This window comes from Anastrepha ludens, chromosome 5 (assembly GCF_028408465.1).
Source record: "Anastrepha ludens isolate Willacy chromosome 5, idAnaLude1.1, whole genome shotgun sequence".
NCBI classification, from domain to species: Eukaryota; Metazoa; Arthropoda; class Insecta; order Diptera; family Tephritidae; genus Anastrepha; species Anastrepha ludens.
This window is the reverse complement of record NC_071501.1, coordinates 61,422,466-61,440,948: the sequence shown is the minus strand read 5'-3', so window position 1 is coordinate 61,440,948 and position 18,483 is coordinate 61,422,466. Positions and strand designations below refer to the sequence as shown.

The window sequence follows — 18,483 nt, the reverse complement described above, 5'->3', positions numbered from 1 at the left end:
TAAATTGGTTAAGGAATTTTTTATGACCATCCCCACATTTCCCCATATAAAAATAAGTTATATCGAAAAATCATAATATCGAAGGATAGGGACAAAATACGTGTGATCAAGATTTTTTTTTACAAAAATCTAAAAATTTAAGGAGAAGTTTTGATGACTCGAAAATTTAAATTTTTAGGATTCTACGGTTTTACGAAAAATTTGTTGACTTACATAATTCAACATTCCGTTAGAAACATAATTCACTCCGTTAAAGTAATTAATTTGTAGTTTGGTACAATTTTCTAATAATACCGTCACTACAGATTTGGATGACCGCTAGGCCTTCTTGTTTATTTGCATATGAAGAAGTGACTGCCTAACACAAAAGTAAATCGTATTCTGTTGGGAAGTACATTCCTTTGCAGTAAACATGTAAGTAAGACAATTAATGATAGAGAGAAAGAGAACACATAAAAGAAAAAATGCTTCAAACTTCAAGCTAAGAGTGACAAAACACTTTGTTGCGAAATAAGGTTTGAAAAATTTCATGCAAATCTATGCATCGAAAACTATCGATAATTTTTGCCACTGACATCCCAAATGTAGTAGTAGTAGTAGTAGTAATTCTTTCTTTATTTATAAATATTTCATCTTACATTTCAATAATTTTTACAATAATTCGTTTAAATATATAAATACATAAAGAAAGAAATAATAAATTTGTGGCAATAACAATGTTGTCTGTCACAACTCAAAAATTAATCAAAAATTGACATCCCAAATGTAAATAAGTAATTATTTTAGTGGTTTATTGCCAGTTAAATCGCAATTCCCATGCTTCTTTCGAAAATAAGCTTTCACTGTACTTAGCCATCCAGTATGGACATATGCTATACAACTCTGGGGCACCGCAATTAACTCAAACACCGAAATACTCCAAAGATTCCAACCAATTCCAGACTCTCAGAATGATCGCAAATGCACCATGAAATATCACAAATGCCCAGATCCACAGTGATCTCAAAGCTCCCACAATAGCTGAAAAAATCAAAAGACATGCCTCATCACACAATATATGTCTTCAATCGCACCCAAACCCCTTAATTACAGAAATTACCTCCAATCCCACTTCCTTTAACAGATTGATGAGGAAATCAACAATGGCAATCTTAATATATCTGCTAAAAAGCAAAAATATAGGAATGGCTGCACCACTGGGTGCTTTCCACGCTTTGAAAACTTTGACATGTTAAACATTTTTCTTTTGTTTTTTCATTTTCTCTTTATTGAAAATTTCTTGTATAAGAAACAAACAATAAGTTTACATATGTACTAGATTATTATGTTTCCTTGCCAGTGCTGAGAAACTAATTATTTGTTCAATGAAATATATGTATACGTACCTACATATACCTATGACTAAATCGGATATCAATATGATGGAAGTGAATGAATGGGAGGGGCCTGAAAGGACGGGTTTCCAGTCTCTGATTTTTCGTAGATGGGAGCCGTAAAGGCCTGGTTCCCAGTTTCTCTTAAAGCTTCTATTGTCTCTCACGACGATTATGATTTTAATTTTTTGAGTGTGAGATGAAATAATTATGATATTGCAGACTTGAAGATGTCTTTTTTCTCTATCGTGTGTGACCTTCATTTTAAAGTAAATTTCGGGCTAGTTTATTGGGGTGGTCTTCTAGCTTTTGTAGGTATTTTTTGCTCAATCGTACTATTTCATCGGTTACACAAGATATGGAAATGTCTCTTTGAATGTTAGAGTTCTTTATTTGCCAGGGAGCTCACGTAATTATCCGCAAGGCTTTTAGATTGCACTCCCTGAAGTTTTTCGATATTTGAAGGCGCAGCAGTTTCTCCCATTTCCATGCCATATGTCCATATTGGTGTTAAAAATGTATTTTTATTTGCATTTATTGCGATCATAAGGGGAAATAGCGATCAACGCATGCATTTCCTGTTGGAGTTGTTAAAATGTTTATAAAAGCTTGTGGGATAAATGAAAAAATCGTCGGTAAAGGCAAGCTCTGATAGTGACGAAAACAATATAATAGAGCTGTTACAATGGATTCGTTGCGCCTTTTGTGGCAACAAATTTGACTGACAGAAAAATATAGCATTTGTATTTGAGTCGAAGGCCTTACATACGCTATGCCGGAATGCACAAAATCTTGCAACTTTCTCCTTTTGCCGTACGGCAAGTGCGACGAAAATGACAACTGTTTAAAGAAGAACAATTTTGTATCGCTCAAATTTTTATCGATGCTGTTTTTTATTATATAAAACTAAATGCAGAAAATAACTGGAATTTAAATTAATTTAGTGAATTCAAAAGCATCCTTATCTTTTCAATAAAACCTTGAAAGCGTAGAGAGAAGTCTGTGCTTAACCAACCTGGAAAATTAATGTGCGTATCAATCCCGAAGTTATGGTGTCACTAACCGTCTACGACTACCGTAAATTCTATTAAACACTCTTCCGCTTTTAGCATTAATTTTACAATGTATGTCTCAACCAACAAAACCCTTTTATGCATAACGGCTGCTTGTTTGTTTATATGCGGCAACACTTTCATTGTGACAAAACCGTACGTTTTACACGTCACGTCAATCAAATTCGGTGATGCAACGGACGGAACATTGTTCGCGCAGTGCAAGTGCAGAATCAATTTTATCTATGAATATTGAAATCGTAGCTGAAAATTAAATGATTTTGATTCTATGTATGACTGTAACCATGTGCAGTCAATGTCAAAAAAAAAAATAACAAGTTTTGTTCTTTTATAAAATTATAAACTGATTTTTGCGAATTTTTTCAGTTGGGGTTTTATGCATTTTCTCTATTTAGAGCCTTCTCCACATTTTTTATATGGAAGAAAACGCTTGAAACCGTCAGCAGAAAAATTTTGAAAATTCAATGCGATTTTTTAACCACTTGAAACTTACACTTTAACTATTCAATGATCTATAAAATGGAATATCCAAAATTTTTCTAAAAATTCTGAGTAAAAAGTTTGAAATTTTGTTGAATATTTGCTGAAGTTTTACAAATTTTATACAAAGTTCGAAACTTTGTTTATATGGTTTTTGTTGTAGTATAAACTATACTTAAGTAAACAAATCATCTTAATTACAAAATAAATAAATCAATAGTCAAAACCTATCCATATATGGGCTCACTTTCTTTTGACGCTAACAGTATACTTCATACTCCTTGCTCGTAGTCAACATTTTGAGGTACCCATATTCAGTCCATTCGGGTCATCATAGGCAAAAGCAACAAAAATGTATAACTTACCATCGTTTTTTCTAAATAAAATATTTTCATTTAATTTAAACATTTTTACAATTTATTATTTCGTTCGTTTTGTATTTGTTACTACTAAAATAAATTTAGCATTGACTTAATATAATTTGTTAATTTCTAATAACTTAACTAGACACAATTTTTTACAACAATCATAACTACGTATACATAGATAGTTATATATAAATACTCAAATAATCGTATATAAAACTGCGTACGTATGTATGCAAGTAATTAAGTTGTATTGAAACTCTTCACACTCGCATAAAAGAAAGATAACAAATAATCACGCACACGCACAAGTCGCTTTAGTTGCACATGAATGTGCATACAAACATATACGCACACAATATGTATGTGTGACGGAGGTGTTCGCTCCTCGGTGTCTGACGACTCAGCTGGGCTCTAAGCTACCGCGGGGGTCGGCTGGTTGCTAGTTGTCCCGACAAAAAAAAAACAACAAACGTCACAATACAAGCGGCACTAAGATATTTGGGTGTTATGATCGATGCTCGACTAAGCTTCAAGGAGCACATTAAAAAAGCATGCGGAGGCAGCCATGGTGACGGCGGATCTGTCAAGAATTATGGGCAATATCGGTGGTCCCACTCAGAGCCAGAAGAGCGCTCCTGGCTAAAGTTAGCCAGGAATTTACTGTTTCGTAGGTAGTTTTGTATGGATCACTAACTGTAACGGCTTAATTTTGAAACATTTTACTATCAAAAACATAAAAAAGAGTTTGGTTATCAGTATTTACAAGCAAACCATAAAACTGACCTTTAAATTGTGCAACATTTATGCGGAATTTGAAGTAAAATTTAATTTATTTCTGTTATACTATTTTTCTGCTTCCACTTGTTTCTTTATGATATCACTAAACCAACTTTCAAACGAATATTTTGCCATTCATTCTAAAGATGCTGGGTCATTAGTGATAGTAGCGTAGAAAAAACGTGGCTCATGACTCTTTGTGCAGTGCAAGTGGATGGGTAATCCAGAAAGAATGTAATATTTTTTCAATGATTGCGTTGGTGAAAATAATGCTGCAGAAGCCCTTATCTCTTACCGCCAATATCACGCAATGTTAAGTGTAAGGCGTATTTTAATCGAAAGAGAACCGAGCGGGTAGCCAAATGCCATAACTACTTGCCATCGATGCAGAATGCACTCCAATTGCGACTGGGTGTGTTTGAGTGTGGTGAATTAGCGAACGAATAGCGGCTAAAGCGACAATGTTTTTGGTTGAAAATAGAAATTAATTATTAAAAGCGAACATGTCTTTGTTTTTGTAGTGAGTTCCAGCTCGAACGCGACAGGTACACCTGTGTTCACAATAACAGCAGCGCGATATATTGAACATTTTGCCTATTTATTTATGTTTTCATGACAATATATTTCTATTTCTACAACAAAAAAGAATTTCGCACGTTCATTATATATAAGTATGGAAAAATATGCATAACACCCAAAAACCACAGCAACAAAAAAAATTAAAAAATTGAATTGAATGCGAAATAAAACAGCATTTCTAAAAATTCTGGCTATAAAGTTTGTAATTTTGATGAAAATTTATTGATTTTTTTTAATTTTTTAAAAAGTTTGCAACTTTGAGTTATATGAATTATTGGACTATAATTTAATAGCTTAACATCCACTGCCGCGCCACACACTCCGCCTTGAACACAGTCTTTATTCCTTTATGTCCGTTTAACTGTACTGCTTATGATTTTTGTAAAACTTTAACATCTACTCTCCATTCAAACACTCAATCAAACAAAACTAAATATAAAATATTTTATAAGGCACTCAATCGCAGTTACTCGTACTCATCAGTTGGAAGGTAGGTAGTAAATTCTTATTTGTACAATGTGCTAAAATTTAAGTTCCCTTATAGCTAATTATTTTTTATCGTATACTTAAAATATGGTATGGAAGCTTTTCTGTAGGTGTCTTGACAAATACTCGTACATACACATGCAAGTATGTAAAAGCTTATAAATAAATATTCCTTGGAGCATACGCGTGAGTAAGAAGTATGTATGTACGTTGCTAACTGTACTTGCTTTTTCTTTTGTATAAATAAATTAGACTAAATGAATTTTAAAACTCTTATCATATTACACACATACATACACATAAATTAATAATATTCTGTTAAATGCTTATAGTTTATGGCTTTTTGTGTTTGCTGTTTGTGGTTTTGTGCTGTAACTACTTCATCTAGGCATTACAATTCTAAAAAGAGTCTTTGTTGGCTTTGTAGTCTTTATTTGATGATTTATTTACAAATTTCTTGGAACACTGTGATGAATACAGCATTGAATGCACCTCGGTATTTATTTTTGCCAGTGCATCGTATCAGTCGCGGGCTTGTGGTGAGTTGTGATGTTTGGTGGGTGGTGGGTGTCACATAACAAATTACAACTAATGAGTGTGTGAGTATTATTTTTTAAGAGCTAACAAAAAAATGTGTGAGTGACTGAGTGAGGGGTGAGTAGTGGATAATTGGAGGAAGGTTAGATGTCTCTTAACTTAATCCTTAAATCATAATGGCAATTTGTAAGTACATGTAAATCTATGTATGTAAATGAGTCTAAAAAAATGCCTAACTAATTTCTTAGGATTAGCTGTACAATTTTTTTTAAATTAATTTACTTTAGTTAAAACTAAAATGCTTAATACCACAGCCGAGAGTGATGAGTTCAGGACTATTCTCTATATTAGTAGACCGTCACTCACCAAACTCCAAAGTACTCTTTGTTTAACTAAATAGTTCTTATGATTTTTCGATATAATATAAGTGGGATTGGAATCGAATCGTGCCTACTTACGGATATAGCTTGTGTTGTATTTTATACACTTAAAATTACCTCTAAAAGACCCGCCTACAAAACTAATGATCACTTTGTTGGTTGCTATGTGTTATACTCGTATAACCTTCTAATGTACCATCGAAATTTCGTGCCCCTTCTGGGACCTTCCTTGCATGTCTTTCATCACATTCTCACGCGCATTTCCTGCTCCACCAGCAATGCCGTTTTACCCCGCTGTTTTGGTTGTGGTGCATGCCGTGGCAGTGATACCAAGTGATGCCCCGTCGTCACGCCACCGAGCGGTGATATCGATGGTGAACGCGTTGCCAAAGGCGAGAGCGATGGTGAGAAGGAAGGTGACATTGCCGTTGTAGTGCTGAAGCCACCGGTCGTATCATGACTGATAGGTGAGCGCGGTGCCATGTATTGTCCGGCATTCACTTGACCAGCCGTCGCTGGAGCGCCTAGTGATGTGGTTGCAATATGGTGTTGGGCGCTCGGCGGCAAGCGTACCCCCACGCCAGCGCCGGATAATACTGCCATATTGATTGCACGCGGCGCTACGTTTGTCAGTAGTGGGGGTGGTATGTGTGTTTTTACGGTACCTATGGAGTGCGCTTGCGACTGTTTACTTTTGGCGCTCGAGGAAGCGCCGCTGTTACCACTATGTACCGACATGTTGTCGTCTTTAAGGCGCGCGATCTCAGAGAAAACGTGGGCTAGTGGTTGATATTGTGGCCCCCAGTCGAGCAGATAGTCCCAGTTGTAGCTGCCTGTGAGCTCTTCTTCGCTGTGTACAATAGAGCTGAGGGAACCGTTCATGTGTGGGCCAACATTGGTGGCATGCCCCACATTGGGCACGTGACCTACGGGTACATTTGTGAAATTTATTACTCGGTCCACAACAGCGCCCACATTACTGCTGGAAGCGGTGGCTTCATCTACGCTACTTGCACGATCCGATACAGCACCTGCAACGTCGTTCAATTTGGCATAGATAAGGTTGGTAATGTCCGACTGGGTGGCGGGATCTTCATCATACATATGCATCTGCAACGGATGGTGAAGATGTGTTTCTTTTTGTAAGCCACCCATGCCGTCAGAGCAGCGATGCGAAGAGTTCGATGCAGTGACATTGGTGCTAGCCTCCCGATCCACAATTCCCAAACGTGCCAAATATTCTTGTGTATTCTGTACAGATATGTCAGAAATGCGTCCGTCTTCCCCATTGCCACCGGCTGCACCATTACGATGATGTAGGGGGCCTTCATTTATCATGCGAATTTCTTCGTCTTCACCATCGTCTTCTGCCGAACCACGTCCACTTGAGCCAGATTGTTCCGAACCAGAAAGCTCTGATGTCGTTGCTGCACCTGAGTTGGAGCTCGCTGCATGAGCGCCATAAGGGGGTATTTCATCATACTTTGGTGGCGGAAATTGACCCGCTGCAGCAGAGGCTACACCACCGCTATTACTACTACCAGCTAGTCCAGCATTTACGGCGTTTCTTATTGGTATTGTATCAAAGGCACTTGGATCGACGTAACTATTGGAGACGCCAACGGTCTCAGTGCTGAGGTGAGGTTTGGCCACATTGCGTGGTTTGCGACTGCGCATTCGTATAAATAAAAAAATGCCGGCAACAGCACAAAGCACCAATAACAGGACAATGATTAGTCCCACTAGCCAATCTGCCACTCCACTGCTGCCTCCAACAGTACCACCACTACTTGCTAAATTTGTGCCCGGCTTCGCTAGCGGATCTAAAGAGATCTCGACAACTGTCATGTTGGTAAGCGAACCTTGCCTACCAGAGCCGGCAGCAATCACTAGGCTAATATCACGTCCATCATCAAAATTGTCGTCGAGTTTCTTTTTGGTTATCACAGCGCCAGTAGTGCGGTTCACTTTGAAGTAGGCATGCTGAGAGCTTAATTGGTAAACAATACGTCCGTCAGGTCCATTATCGCGATCCGTTGCCGACACTTGGCCTACAACATAACCCAATGGCAAGTAGCGCGTTGACGGTGATGGCATCACAAAGCGATAGGTGCGCTCCGTAAATTGTGGCGCGTACTCGTCTTTCGATTCGATTTCAATGCGAACCTTAACCCGTGCTGACTTGCCACCACTATCTGTGACACGCAGTACAAAATCGTAACGGTGTCTTTGTTCATAGTCAAACACAGCATTTGAAGTGACAATACCAGTCTGCGGGTCGACGCGAAACAGCTTCCACGAGACATCGTCTAATCCCACAGCCTCCTGGTCGATGGTGTAGTTGAGACGGCCATAGACACCGCGATCTAAATCGGTTGCACGAGCTGTAAACACGCTAGAGCCGACTGGCTCATTTTCACCCACAAACTCAATGTATTCAGTTACTGGAAAATGTGGCGCGTTATCATTTTCATCGCGCAAAGTCAAACGAAATGACTGCAAACTGCAAAGCGGCTCAAGCGCACTGTCACAGGCGCGTATTACCAACGCATAGCACATTGCGCCAGTATCGAAGTCTAATTTGTTGTTCACGAACAGCACACCTGACACGAGGTCGATGGTGAACATACCCTCATCGTTGCCTGACGTTATATCGTACACCACTTCCGAGTAGGGCGTATTCTCTAGGTCAGCATCGGTGGCTAACAATTGCGCAATGGAGTGACGAAGCGGTGCAAGTTCGCTCACCTCAGCCTCGTATTTGCCAATGGCGGCGAATTTCGGCGCATTGTCATTGGCATCCTCCACAGTAACAAATACATTAATTGCAGTACTTGAATTGTCCGCCGCTTGAGCCACAAGTTGCTGCGATGAAGCGTGCGCATCACTCACCACCAGTCGTAGCTTATACAAATCATTGCGTTCGCGGTCGAGCGTCTTCACGAGTACAATAGAGCTCGATTGATAAACTTCGAAGGCTGCATCTTCATTCCCAGATACTATTTTGAATAGTAGCGTACCGGCAGCGCGTTCAGCGTGGGCATTTAGTACATCCTGGCTAAGGTGGAGTAAAACCGTGCCAAGTGGCGCAGCCTCGTTGATTTGCGCTCGATATTGTGTCTGCAAAAATTGTACACGAGCGCTATTGCACTTGCTGGCACGTACACGCAAGACCGTAGAACTTTTCAGCGGCAACAAACCGCTATCTTGTGCGGTAATCATCACATAAATATCGTTGGCAACACTGCCAAGGCGCGTCATATTTACAAACACCGCACCAGTCAGCTCATTAATGCTGAAACCACGCAATGATGGATGAATACTATAACGTACCTCGGAATTGCGGCCTTCTGCATCGGCATCCGTGGCATTGACAGTGACCAGTTCAATATCTGTAATGGCCACGGAAGAGCTGATCACTTGTTGATCAGGCAATGTCGCTGCATAAGCAGGTGGTAGCTGCGCCTCGAAAATTGGTGCGTTGTCATTCTCGTCAGTAACGCGCACTGTCAATATAGTGCGTACCTCGTGTGCATTATCCGAAGCAATTATCTCCAGCTGGTATTCCTGCTGATCCTCGTAGTCGAGGTGCCGTTTGAGCGTCACCTTCCCGCTGTAGCGATCCAGAGCGAACAGAGATTTGCGCATAAGTTGCTGGGTGTCGGGTAAGTCAGCACCAAATTGATATGTGAGCGAGGGGTAAGTATCCACATCATTGGCAGAAACTGTGGTGATGACGGTTCCCAATTCAGTGCCTGTAGGAAAGGAAGAAAAGAACAAGAAGGAAACACAAACACGATAAAATCCGGAATTTACCAAATTGGATGAAAACGCTTATAATTTTGATTATAGCGTACAACACAAGTGCATATACCAACAATGCATACATATAAATGAGTGAAGAGTGCCGGTGTTGGCGGCAGCGTGCGCTTTAACTGGTATGCTGTAAGACCCATCGGATTAATTTATAAAATGTTCCAAATGGCTGCCGTTCAATCAAGAACATTCGCTCATTTATTGATTTGCCCGACGACGGTCCCCAGTGACCGTGCATCAAATTAAAATTCCATAACTCCGCTGCCAACACCGCGCAACTGGAGGACCAGACAACGTTGCAAAAACAGATCGACAGCCCATCGGCGCACACCTTCATTGTCTCGCTAAACTAGTTAACTCATAGTAAATAATAGATTAATGTGTCTGTGTTGCACTCACCTTCGCTCACGCTAATCGCACTGTGCGGCGGAAAAGTAGGTTGATTGTCGTTCACATCGACTATGTGTACGCGTATGGTTGCTGTACCCGTCATTTGTGGCACCCCCTCATCCGTTGCAATAACCTTCAACTTATACATGTCACGGATCTCGCGATCCAACACGATATTCGTCTTCACAATGCCGCTGAAGGCGGGCTCAATGACGAACGCATTATCGTGATTGCCATCGACGATATGATAGAGAATGCGTGCATTCGCGCCCTCATCCGCATCGAATGCCTGCACCTGCACAACAAATGTGCCCTTGTTGTTGCCCTCCCACACCGTGGTAGAGTACTGTGATTGTGTGAAGTGCGGACTATTGTCGTTTTCATCTTCCAACTCAATAATGAGTTCCGCATAGCCGTAGAGCAGGGGTGTGGCATCGGTGCGCGCAACGAGCACCAAACGCAATTCATGCGACTGTAATGCGGAGGAAGAAGACTGCTTGTGTTCGTTGACATCGGATATTTGTAATTCGCGCTGGTTGCGAAGTGGCCGCTGGTTGTCTGACAATGACTGCTCTCCAGGACTGGTTGCATTTTCCAAGGTAGCGCCCAGCTTCTCATTGTCATCATAGAACATGGCACGGCCACGATATGGGCTGCTGCCACCTGTTGGTATACCATCTAATGCAGTGCCTACATAACGCTCGTAGTCCAAGTAGGCTGTATTGCCGACCTTTATCTCACCGGTTGTGGCGTTTATAGTGAGTGCGCCATCCTCATTTCCGGCGCCAATGGAGTAGTAAATCTGCTGCCGACGTCCATCGCTACGTACCGCTGACACCTGTAGCATGCGCATACCTGTTGTCATATTTTCACGAAATTTTAGTCGATAAGTGTCGTTTTGAAAGCGTAGCACCGGTGTGCCAATTGCCACATCACCTACGCGCAATTCTATAAGACCGAATGCAGTACGTGCTGGGTTACCTTTGTCGCGTGCCACCACCTCGATATGCAACAGCCGACCCGACTCACTAGCTAAGCTCTGTGTGGTGCTCACCACCCCTGTATTGGGGTTGATTCGGAATTTATTACGTGTCGCTTCATCGGCATTGTTACCCAATGAGTAAAGAACTTCGCCGTTCATGCCGACGTCGACGTCAGTAGCGCCAACTTGAAGAAGCATTTGGCCTGGCTGTATGAGCGCGGGCACTTGTGCTCTGAAGGGGTAACGTTCGAAGACGGGCCGATTGTCATTCACATCATCGACGACTATTTGGACAGGCACACTTGCAGAACGTGCGTTGTAGCGACCGCCATCCGTGGCTACCACAAAAAAATTATATACATACTGGCGTTCGCGGTCCAGGGGGCTGGAAGAGGTAGAGGGACAAAGAGAAGGTATTAATTTAAGCAGCAAAAGTTAGGATTAGTGAAATATTAAAATTATGCTATTCTAGATTTCCACAAAGCGGCACAAAAGCTCGATTTTAAGCAATACTCAGAACGAAAAATATCTTACCAGTTTTTCTCACACGAAAGTGATAAAGTTAAACACGACTAAAATGATTTCAGCTATTGGCAGCTACATCTACGGAAATTGTAACAATAGCAGCAGCAAGCTAAGCAAATCTAATGAAAGTACAACATTTTTTCAATACATCTAAGGTTTGTCTTTTCCCTCAGCCCATTCGCCCTCTAGTTGCTTTGAGTTGCAATGCTGTTGTTTTTTTCTTTTTTCTTTTCTTTTAATTTCATTTACAAAACCATCACGAATTGTTTGTTATTCGTCAGTTATTGTGCGATTCTTTTGTGGTTGCCCACATTCAGTATAAGAGGTTCATTATTCCTCACAATCAGAGTGTAGCAGGGTCCGACGCCAGTCAATCGACAAACAAGCGAAGGTTAAGTAGAAGGTTTTGCTGCTACTCAAATGAAGGGCATAGGAAAAAATAGCGATAAAACTTAGTACATGACAGCGGATAGCGTTTGTATAAATGGCAATACCGGTACGTTGTTCCCAGCGTAACCCGCCATCCTTATTCATCATCCATTATTGTTATAGGTATGCCATAGTATGAGGATAAGTAAAATATACGAACAAATTTCAAGGTGTGGGAATTAGTGCATTCGTGACAGCAACACACACGAGGTCAAAAAACTTGCTGAAGTAGTACGAATCGGTTGAGCCTCATTCACATCTCAAATGTTTTGTGAAGTTAATTTATATACTACTACCCATATAGTATTACCCGGAAAATGTTCCATCTCGGCCTTCAAAACAGGAAAGAATAGCTGACTTCCTTTAAGCAAAAATTCGTTTCTATGGAAACTCTGTGTTTGTTTGAAAATGAATACCCATATAAAGCGGCTAAGTTTGGACTCTGTGGAAGGTGGTTAAGAGTTCGAAAACCACACTTATGTAGTGCAGCCAAGGGTGCCATGTGTGCCACTAAATTAACTCCTGCTTAAAATCTAGTTCAACCTTTGCAAATATGCGGTATAAACATGGAAGAAGTAGAAGAATTTTGTTTGGTATTTTGGACAAGGTATGGAGCTCATCACATATATCTATGCGCACGAAACTCAGAATAGTCGAGTCCAAAGTCAAATCAGTATTCTTGTATGGATACGAGACTTGGAATGCGTCTGTGTGTGACACAAGTTTTTACCAACTGCAGCCTTCATAGGATCATGCGCATTTTCGGTCAACATTTTCGCCAACAACAATCACTGGGCTATAATAAAACAAACGCCTGTCCACCTTGAAATTCGGCCTCAGAAATGATTTCCATAGTCTTTGGATACCCAATGGAAACCTCAACAAAGCACCTTCAGACTGGAACCCGTCAGGAAGTCGTAGATGTGGCAGACCATCGAACACGTGGACGCCACTTGTCCACTTGACTGCCCACTTGATTTTCCTAGCTATAAATAAAACCAATTTAAAATTGTTTATTGAGGCCCTACGTTCCACCTAGAAAGCACGGGAAATATTATATATAAATGTATAAGTTTCGTTCCATTGTGGCTTAAATTTATATGCCTGTACTTGATCCACGGATTCAAAAACTCTGGAAGATACAAAATAATATTCAGAAAAAACAAGAACGAAAAGCCACAAATTTGGTTGCCTCCTTTCACTGGTTGAATTCGCCAACAAATGTCGCTTCTGGTGGTAGAGGCAGGACATAGCAGAAGAACTTAGCTTCAATTGGTGTGCTTAATTGGTTTCAATTAGCTAGAGGAAGAACCGAATGACACACTCTGTTGACCTCGGACAAAATCGTTTAGGCGAATCGTAGCCGAATGGGTTAGTGCGTGACTACCATTCGGAATTCACAGAGAGAACGTTGGTTCGAATCTCGGTGAAACACCAAAATTAAGAAAAACATTTTTCTAATAGCGGTCGCCCCTCGGCATACAATAGCATCCGAGTGTATTTCTGCCATGAAAATCTCCTCATAAAAATACTTGCCGTTCGGAGTCGACTTGAAACTGTAGGTCCCTCCATTTGTGGAATAACAACAAGACGCACACCACAAATAGGAGGAGCTCGGCCAAACACCAAAAAAAGGGTGTACGCGCCAATTATATATATGTATATATATATATTAGGGCGGGTCGATTTAAAAATCGCTCATTGGTCTGTGAAAATCGTATTCTAGGGATCAAAATAAGAAACTTTGCCGAAGAAACCATACCTCTAAAACGAATTTTTGACTTCTCCAAACGCGATTTTTAGGGTGTTGACTCGTCTGGGGCCTTCCATTCGACACTTTGACGTTTAGTTTCGGTTAATGTTGGAAACTCCACGTTTCAGCACCAGTTACAATGTTTTAAAGGAAGTTCTCGTCTTTTCTCGCCTCTTTAATGAGGTGTTTCGAATGTTGAATTCTGAGCAATTTTTGGCCCTCCGTTTTCCGATTCCACGAGTTTCAACGAATTTCGGTTACTTTTTGATAAATATACGAACAATTTCGATGGAGGTGTCTGTGATTACTGATTTTGAGCGGCCCGTATGTTCATTGTCATTTATGTCCTCACAACTACCTCTGAAACGTGTAAACCACTCATGAACTCTGGCACGACATAGAGAACCATTGCCATAAACTGTTTTCATTAATTCAAATGTTTCAGTAAACATTTTACCGATTTTAAAACAAAATTTGATATGAGCTCTTTGTTCGAAACTCATTTTTGTACCAATGATACAAGCACTGAACCGAATGTCACCAAGCTTTCACTGGAAGTCAGCTAGGGTAGTAACTTCCAACACACCATCTCATTAAACTCATCAAAAACATTTTTATGACGCCAGTCTTGTTTATTTTGGACTTCACTTTGTATAAAAAAAGTAAATTGTCGCAAAAGAGATAATAATGAATAATGGTGATGAATGTGACAAGATCACTTATTAATTGTCAACAAATAAGCCCTTGGAATGGCCATATTGCTAGGTGTTATTGCCATTGGAGGTTCTGCTGTTTTTTGTTTGGCCCAATTTATTGAATTATAATAGCGTGGATTTGGAATTTGTAAAGCTTGTAAGGCAATATGAATACAAAAATATACAATACATATATACAATACATATGTACAAGTATACTTCAGTATACAAATAATACAACATACCAATAAATTTAATTGAATTACATTTAGAAGAACTACATATGTTACAGATGAATTCAAAACACTCCAGGTAGGAGCACTAATAGTGGAGCCTAGAGCACACCAATCTTTAGCACTGAGCTCAGATCCACAATTTTCCATGCTGAGCTTTTTGCCATAATGGCAACAGTGGGAATCGTATCCAAAAGAGGTTTCGAAGAAGTAAAAATGAAAGTAATTTCGGGCAGTTAATCAGTCGTCAAATCCTTAAAATAGCTTTAAGTTCAATTAAGAAGTCCTTATAAACTGGTCAGGTTTCTCTGATTTCGGGATGAGGGACACGAAGGAAATGACTTTTTTCAACTTTAATAAAAACAACCTAAAATAGGTAACCAAAAAATGGATCCAAATAAAAACAATGGAACACTGGAACGGCACAAAAGGCTTTAAACACTCCAAAATGTTTCTAAACTTCAATACCAACGGAGCAAAATCTGCTCTGACCCCAGACAAAAAGGGCCTCATGGCCACTTTGCCTGCAATATAAATTTCAATACAATAGGACTATTTACCACTAGTTTATGCAGGTTCTGCTGTGATGAAGAGGAGTCCATGGACCACTTAATCATCAACTGCGAAACATGGGATCACCAAACCAATTTATAACCTAGAATAATTTCTATTAAAGTTTTTAGCAGAGTGTACTTGACAAAAGCAATATTTAAATGAATATAAATAAAGTTAATATTGTAATATTTTAATGAATTTTATTAATAATTTTATATTTTTCAATTTTTTATATATTTCAAAGCAATGAGGAATGTGCAGTGCAACAAGACATTTCTTACATTCCCACACAGTTTCACTGCGTTTATTTTGTTTGGCGCATACCCGACTAGAATTACAGTGGGGCATGCCGAAGAATCAGTTAGGCCCGAATTAGGCAAGGCAAAGATTGGCATGCCAGAACAATACCAAATTTGGTTGTGGTCACGAAAATCTGTGGCAGTGTCTCACTATGGCATAAATTGGAATTCCTAACTGATTTGTAGAAGGGCATCCGGAGTATTACCGAAGTTCGGTTTTTCGAACCTGCGCCTAATGAGGCAGATGTGTGGCGATACCTTTCGGGACTTGGGCCTAGTTTGGCTGCCTTATGAGGCGCAAATTTGGAAAGCGGTCTGCCTTATTTGCGCCTAATCACCGCCTTACCAAAATTTGTAGTCGGGTACCTGACATCTTTGTTGAGGCTTTTTTTTACTTCGTGTAGGAAGAATTTTTCTTGTTAAATGCCCGCAAGAAGTCTTTTCGCGTGTTGGGTATTCAGGAAGATTAATATTTGAAAATGAATATTTGTTAGAATTTGGGGTGTGTTTTGCTTTTCGAAATAAACCAAATACTTTTTTACAGTTAATTCAGTAGGAGAACATTGCAAATCTTTGTCAGCTTAGAGCAGATAACAAGCTGGCGTGTATTGCACGTCTTTCGAGCGAAAGAGGTTAAAGCAGCGGACATTTCATTTGAGTCAGGTATTTTGGATCGATGCTTTGAAAACCAGTATTCCGATCCGCGAATTTTGTGAGGAATGGTTTAAAGCAAAGTACTTGGTAGTGTATTTATATGCGCACAAATAGGCATTACAGCTTCGCGGGCAATTAACGCATTATTTAAATTTCAAATTTCGCGGGCTACTTCGAATTTCGATTATTATTTCTTTTCTGTTGGCACACTAATTTCGTTTCCGCGTCGTGGTTTTTATTAAAAAAACTAAATTAGTTTTTTATTTATTTTATTGAAGCTTACAACTTTTTGACCGAATGGGAGGAACAAGACTGAATTATCCTAATTACAAGAGCTTCTTATATATTAAAATTATTGTGTTATTTGTGAATATTGCATTTTCGTTTGTGAACTGAAATGCCGATTTGACAATATTTATTGCAAATTGCGTTCTTAGTGAAAAGTTGGTTAATTTGTTATACTTTGTTACATTTTCTTCATTTAGTGCTTTAATTTATTAATGAAGTTAATTCTTAATAATTTAATATAATTGGGACGGTTGCAATTCTTGGAATTGCGACTTAAAAATAGTTTTGATTTATGGATTTAATCATAATTTCTTTAAACAAATCGGAAATGGGTTTAATATTACGCTTTTTCTTTATTTATTGGTAATTATATTTGCAATAAATTCATCTATAGGGTCGTTCCTAATGTAAGTGTTAGTGCTTGGTTTTATATACTTAACTCACTCGCCTCGAAGATGTGTTCACGGTTTTAGTAATGTGACCTGTTTAGTTTGTGAGAGGCATAAATAGTGTTTTGCGCGTTCGGCGATTTTCAGCTATCGAAAAAATGGATCAAAGAAGTTGCATCAAATTTTGCGTAAAAAATGGAATTGAGTGTTCAAAAACACTTGAAATGTTGACAGTGGCATGCGGTGAGAGTTCTCTGAGTCAAACAAATTTTTACAAGTTGTACAAGCTTTTCGCAGAAGGTCGAGAAGATGTGAATGACGACCCTAGCTCTGGACGCTCCCGCACATCAACAGCCGATGAAAATGTTGAGAAAATGAAGAAAATTGTTATGGAGAATCGTCGAATCACAATTAGAGAAGTTGCTGAGTATGCCGACACATCGGTTGGCTCATGCCATGCAATCTTTTCTGGAATTCTCAGAAAGTTAATTAGGGTCAAATTTTTTATCATACTTTCAACTATAAGCGAGTATGCCTGTATTGGTTGATGTACTAGGCATTTAGAAACCTAAAAACAGCTTTTTCTTCCGCGAGTCTTAAAATTTAGACTTTTTCTTTAGTTAAACAGCCCATTTCGTAAGTTGTTAACTAGTAAAAAAGCGATGTTAACTAGTAAAACTAAAATTTGAGTTAACGAATACGCCTAAATCTTTCCTCTCTTGCTTTTATTGCAATATTAATACAATTCTTTAAATCTTGAGTATGAAAAATTTGGATTCTTACTCTACATAGAGAAAGTAATTACACAACCTTTTTGAATATTAAATTTAAAGTTGTGCGCTTTCAAAGAAGATCCTCGAATGAACGAAAAAAGGTCAGAGCCGGGTGCCCAACCGAAGGTTTAAAAAAGGTGAACAACGGAGGGTTAATTTTACCTTTATTCAGCGTCAATTATATATAGATATGTAATATTATATTAGATAGTGGTACCCTACATGATGAAGTGATCTCAGACTCAAGACTGCTACTTCATTGTTTGATTAGATTTTTGAGGTGAAACTTCTTAGACTTCGATGGACGAGCGAGAATGGAGAGTAAAATTTCAAGGTTATGCAACGTTTTGGGCATTTTCGTTCCGCGAGAGAGAAAAAAGATATAACGTAGAGGAAGAGAGAGAGAGCTATACCTTTTATATATCTGAGATACACTTTAGGGTATTTTTTCTGAGTTTTTCTTTGTGGTTGCTAATTTCTAGTGAGAAATAACACTGCCTACTTTTTGGCGCTTGTTTTTTTGTGCCTACTTTTTGGGGTTATATTTCCTTGGCGCCTACTGTTGGGATCGTTTTTTGGTCCCAATTTTCGGCGTTTTTTTTTTGGTGCTACTTTTTGGCGTTTATTTTCGTTCCCCAAGGAGGCGTTT

The 18,483-nt window shown here is 39.3% G+C and overlaps 1 protein-coding gene across 1 annotated transcript in view; it reads right to left on the bottom strand.

The window, feature by feature from the left end:
* Positions 1 to 3,359: 3,359 nt before the first annotated feature.
* The window catches only part of LOC128864735 (protein dachsous), a 210,426-nt gene continuing 195,302 nt past the window's right edge, over positions 3,360 to 18,483 (bottom strand). Inside the window, exons 11-12 of the mRNA XM_054104488.1 lie at positions 10,269 to 11,626; positions 3,360 to 9,808 (exon numbers count right to left, since the gene is read on the bottom strand). Coding sequence (XP_053960463.1) covers positions 6,297 to 9,808; positions 10,269 to 11,626 — 4,870 coding nt within the window. The 3' untranslated portion in view covers positions 3,360 to 6,296. The remainder of the gene's footprint in view (positions 9,809 to 10,268; positions 11,627 to 18,483) is intronic.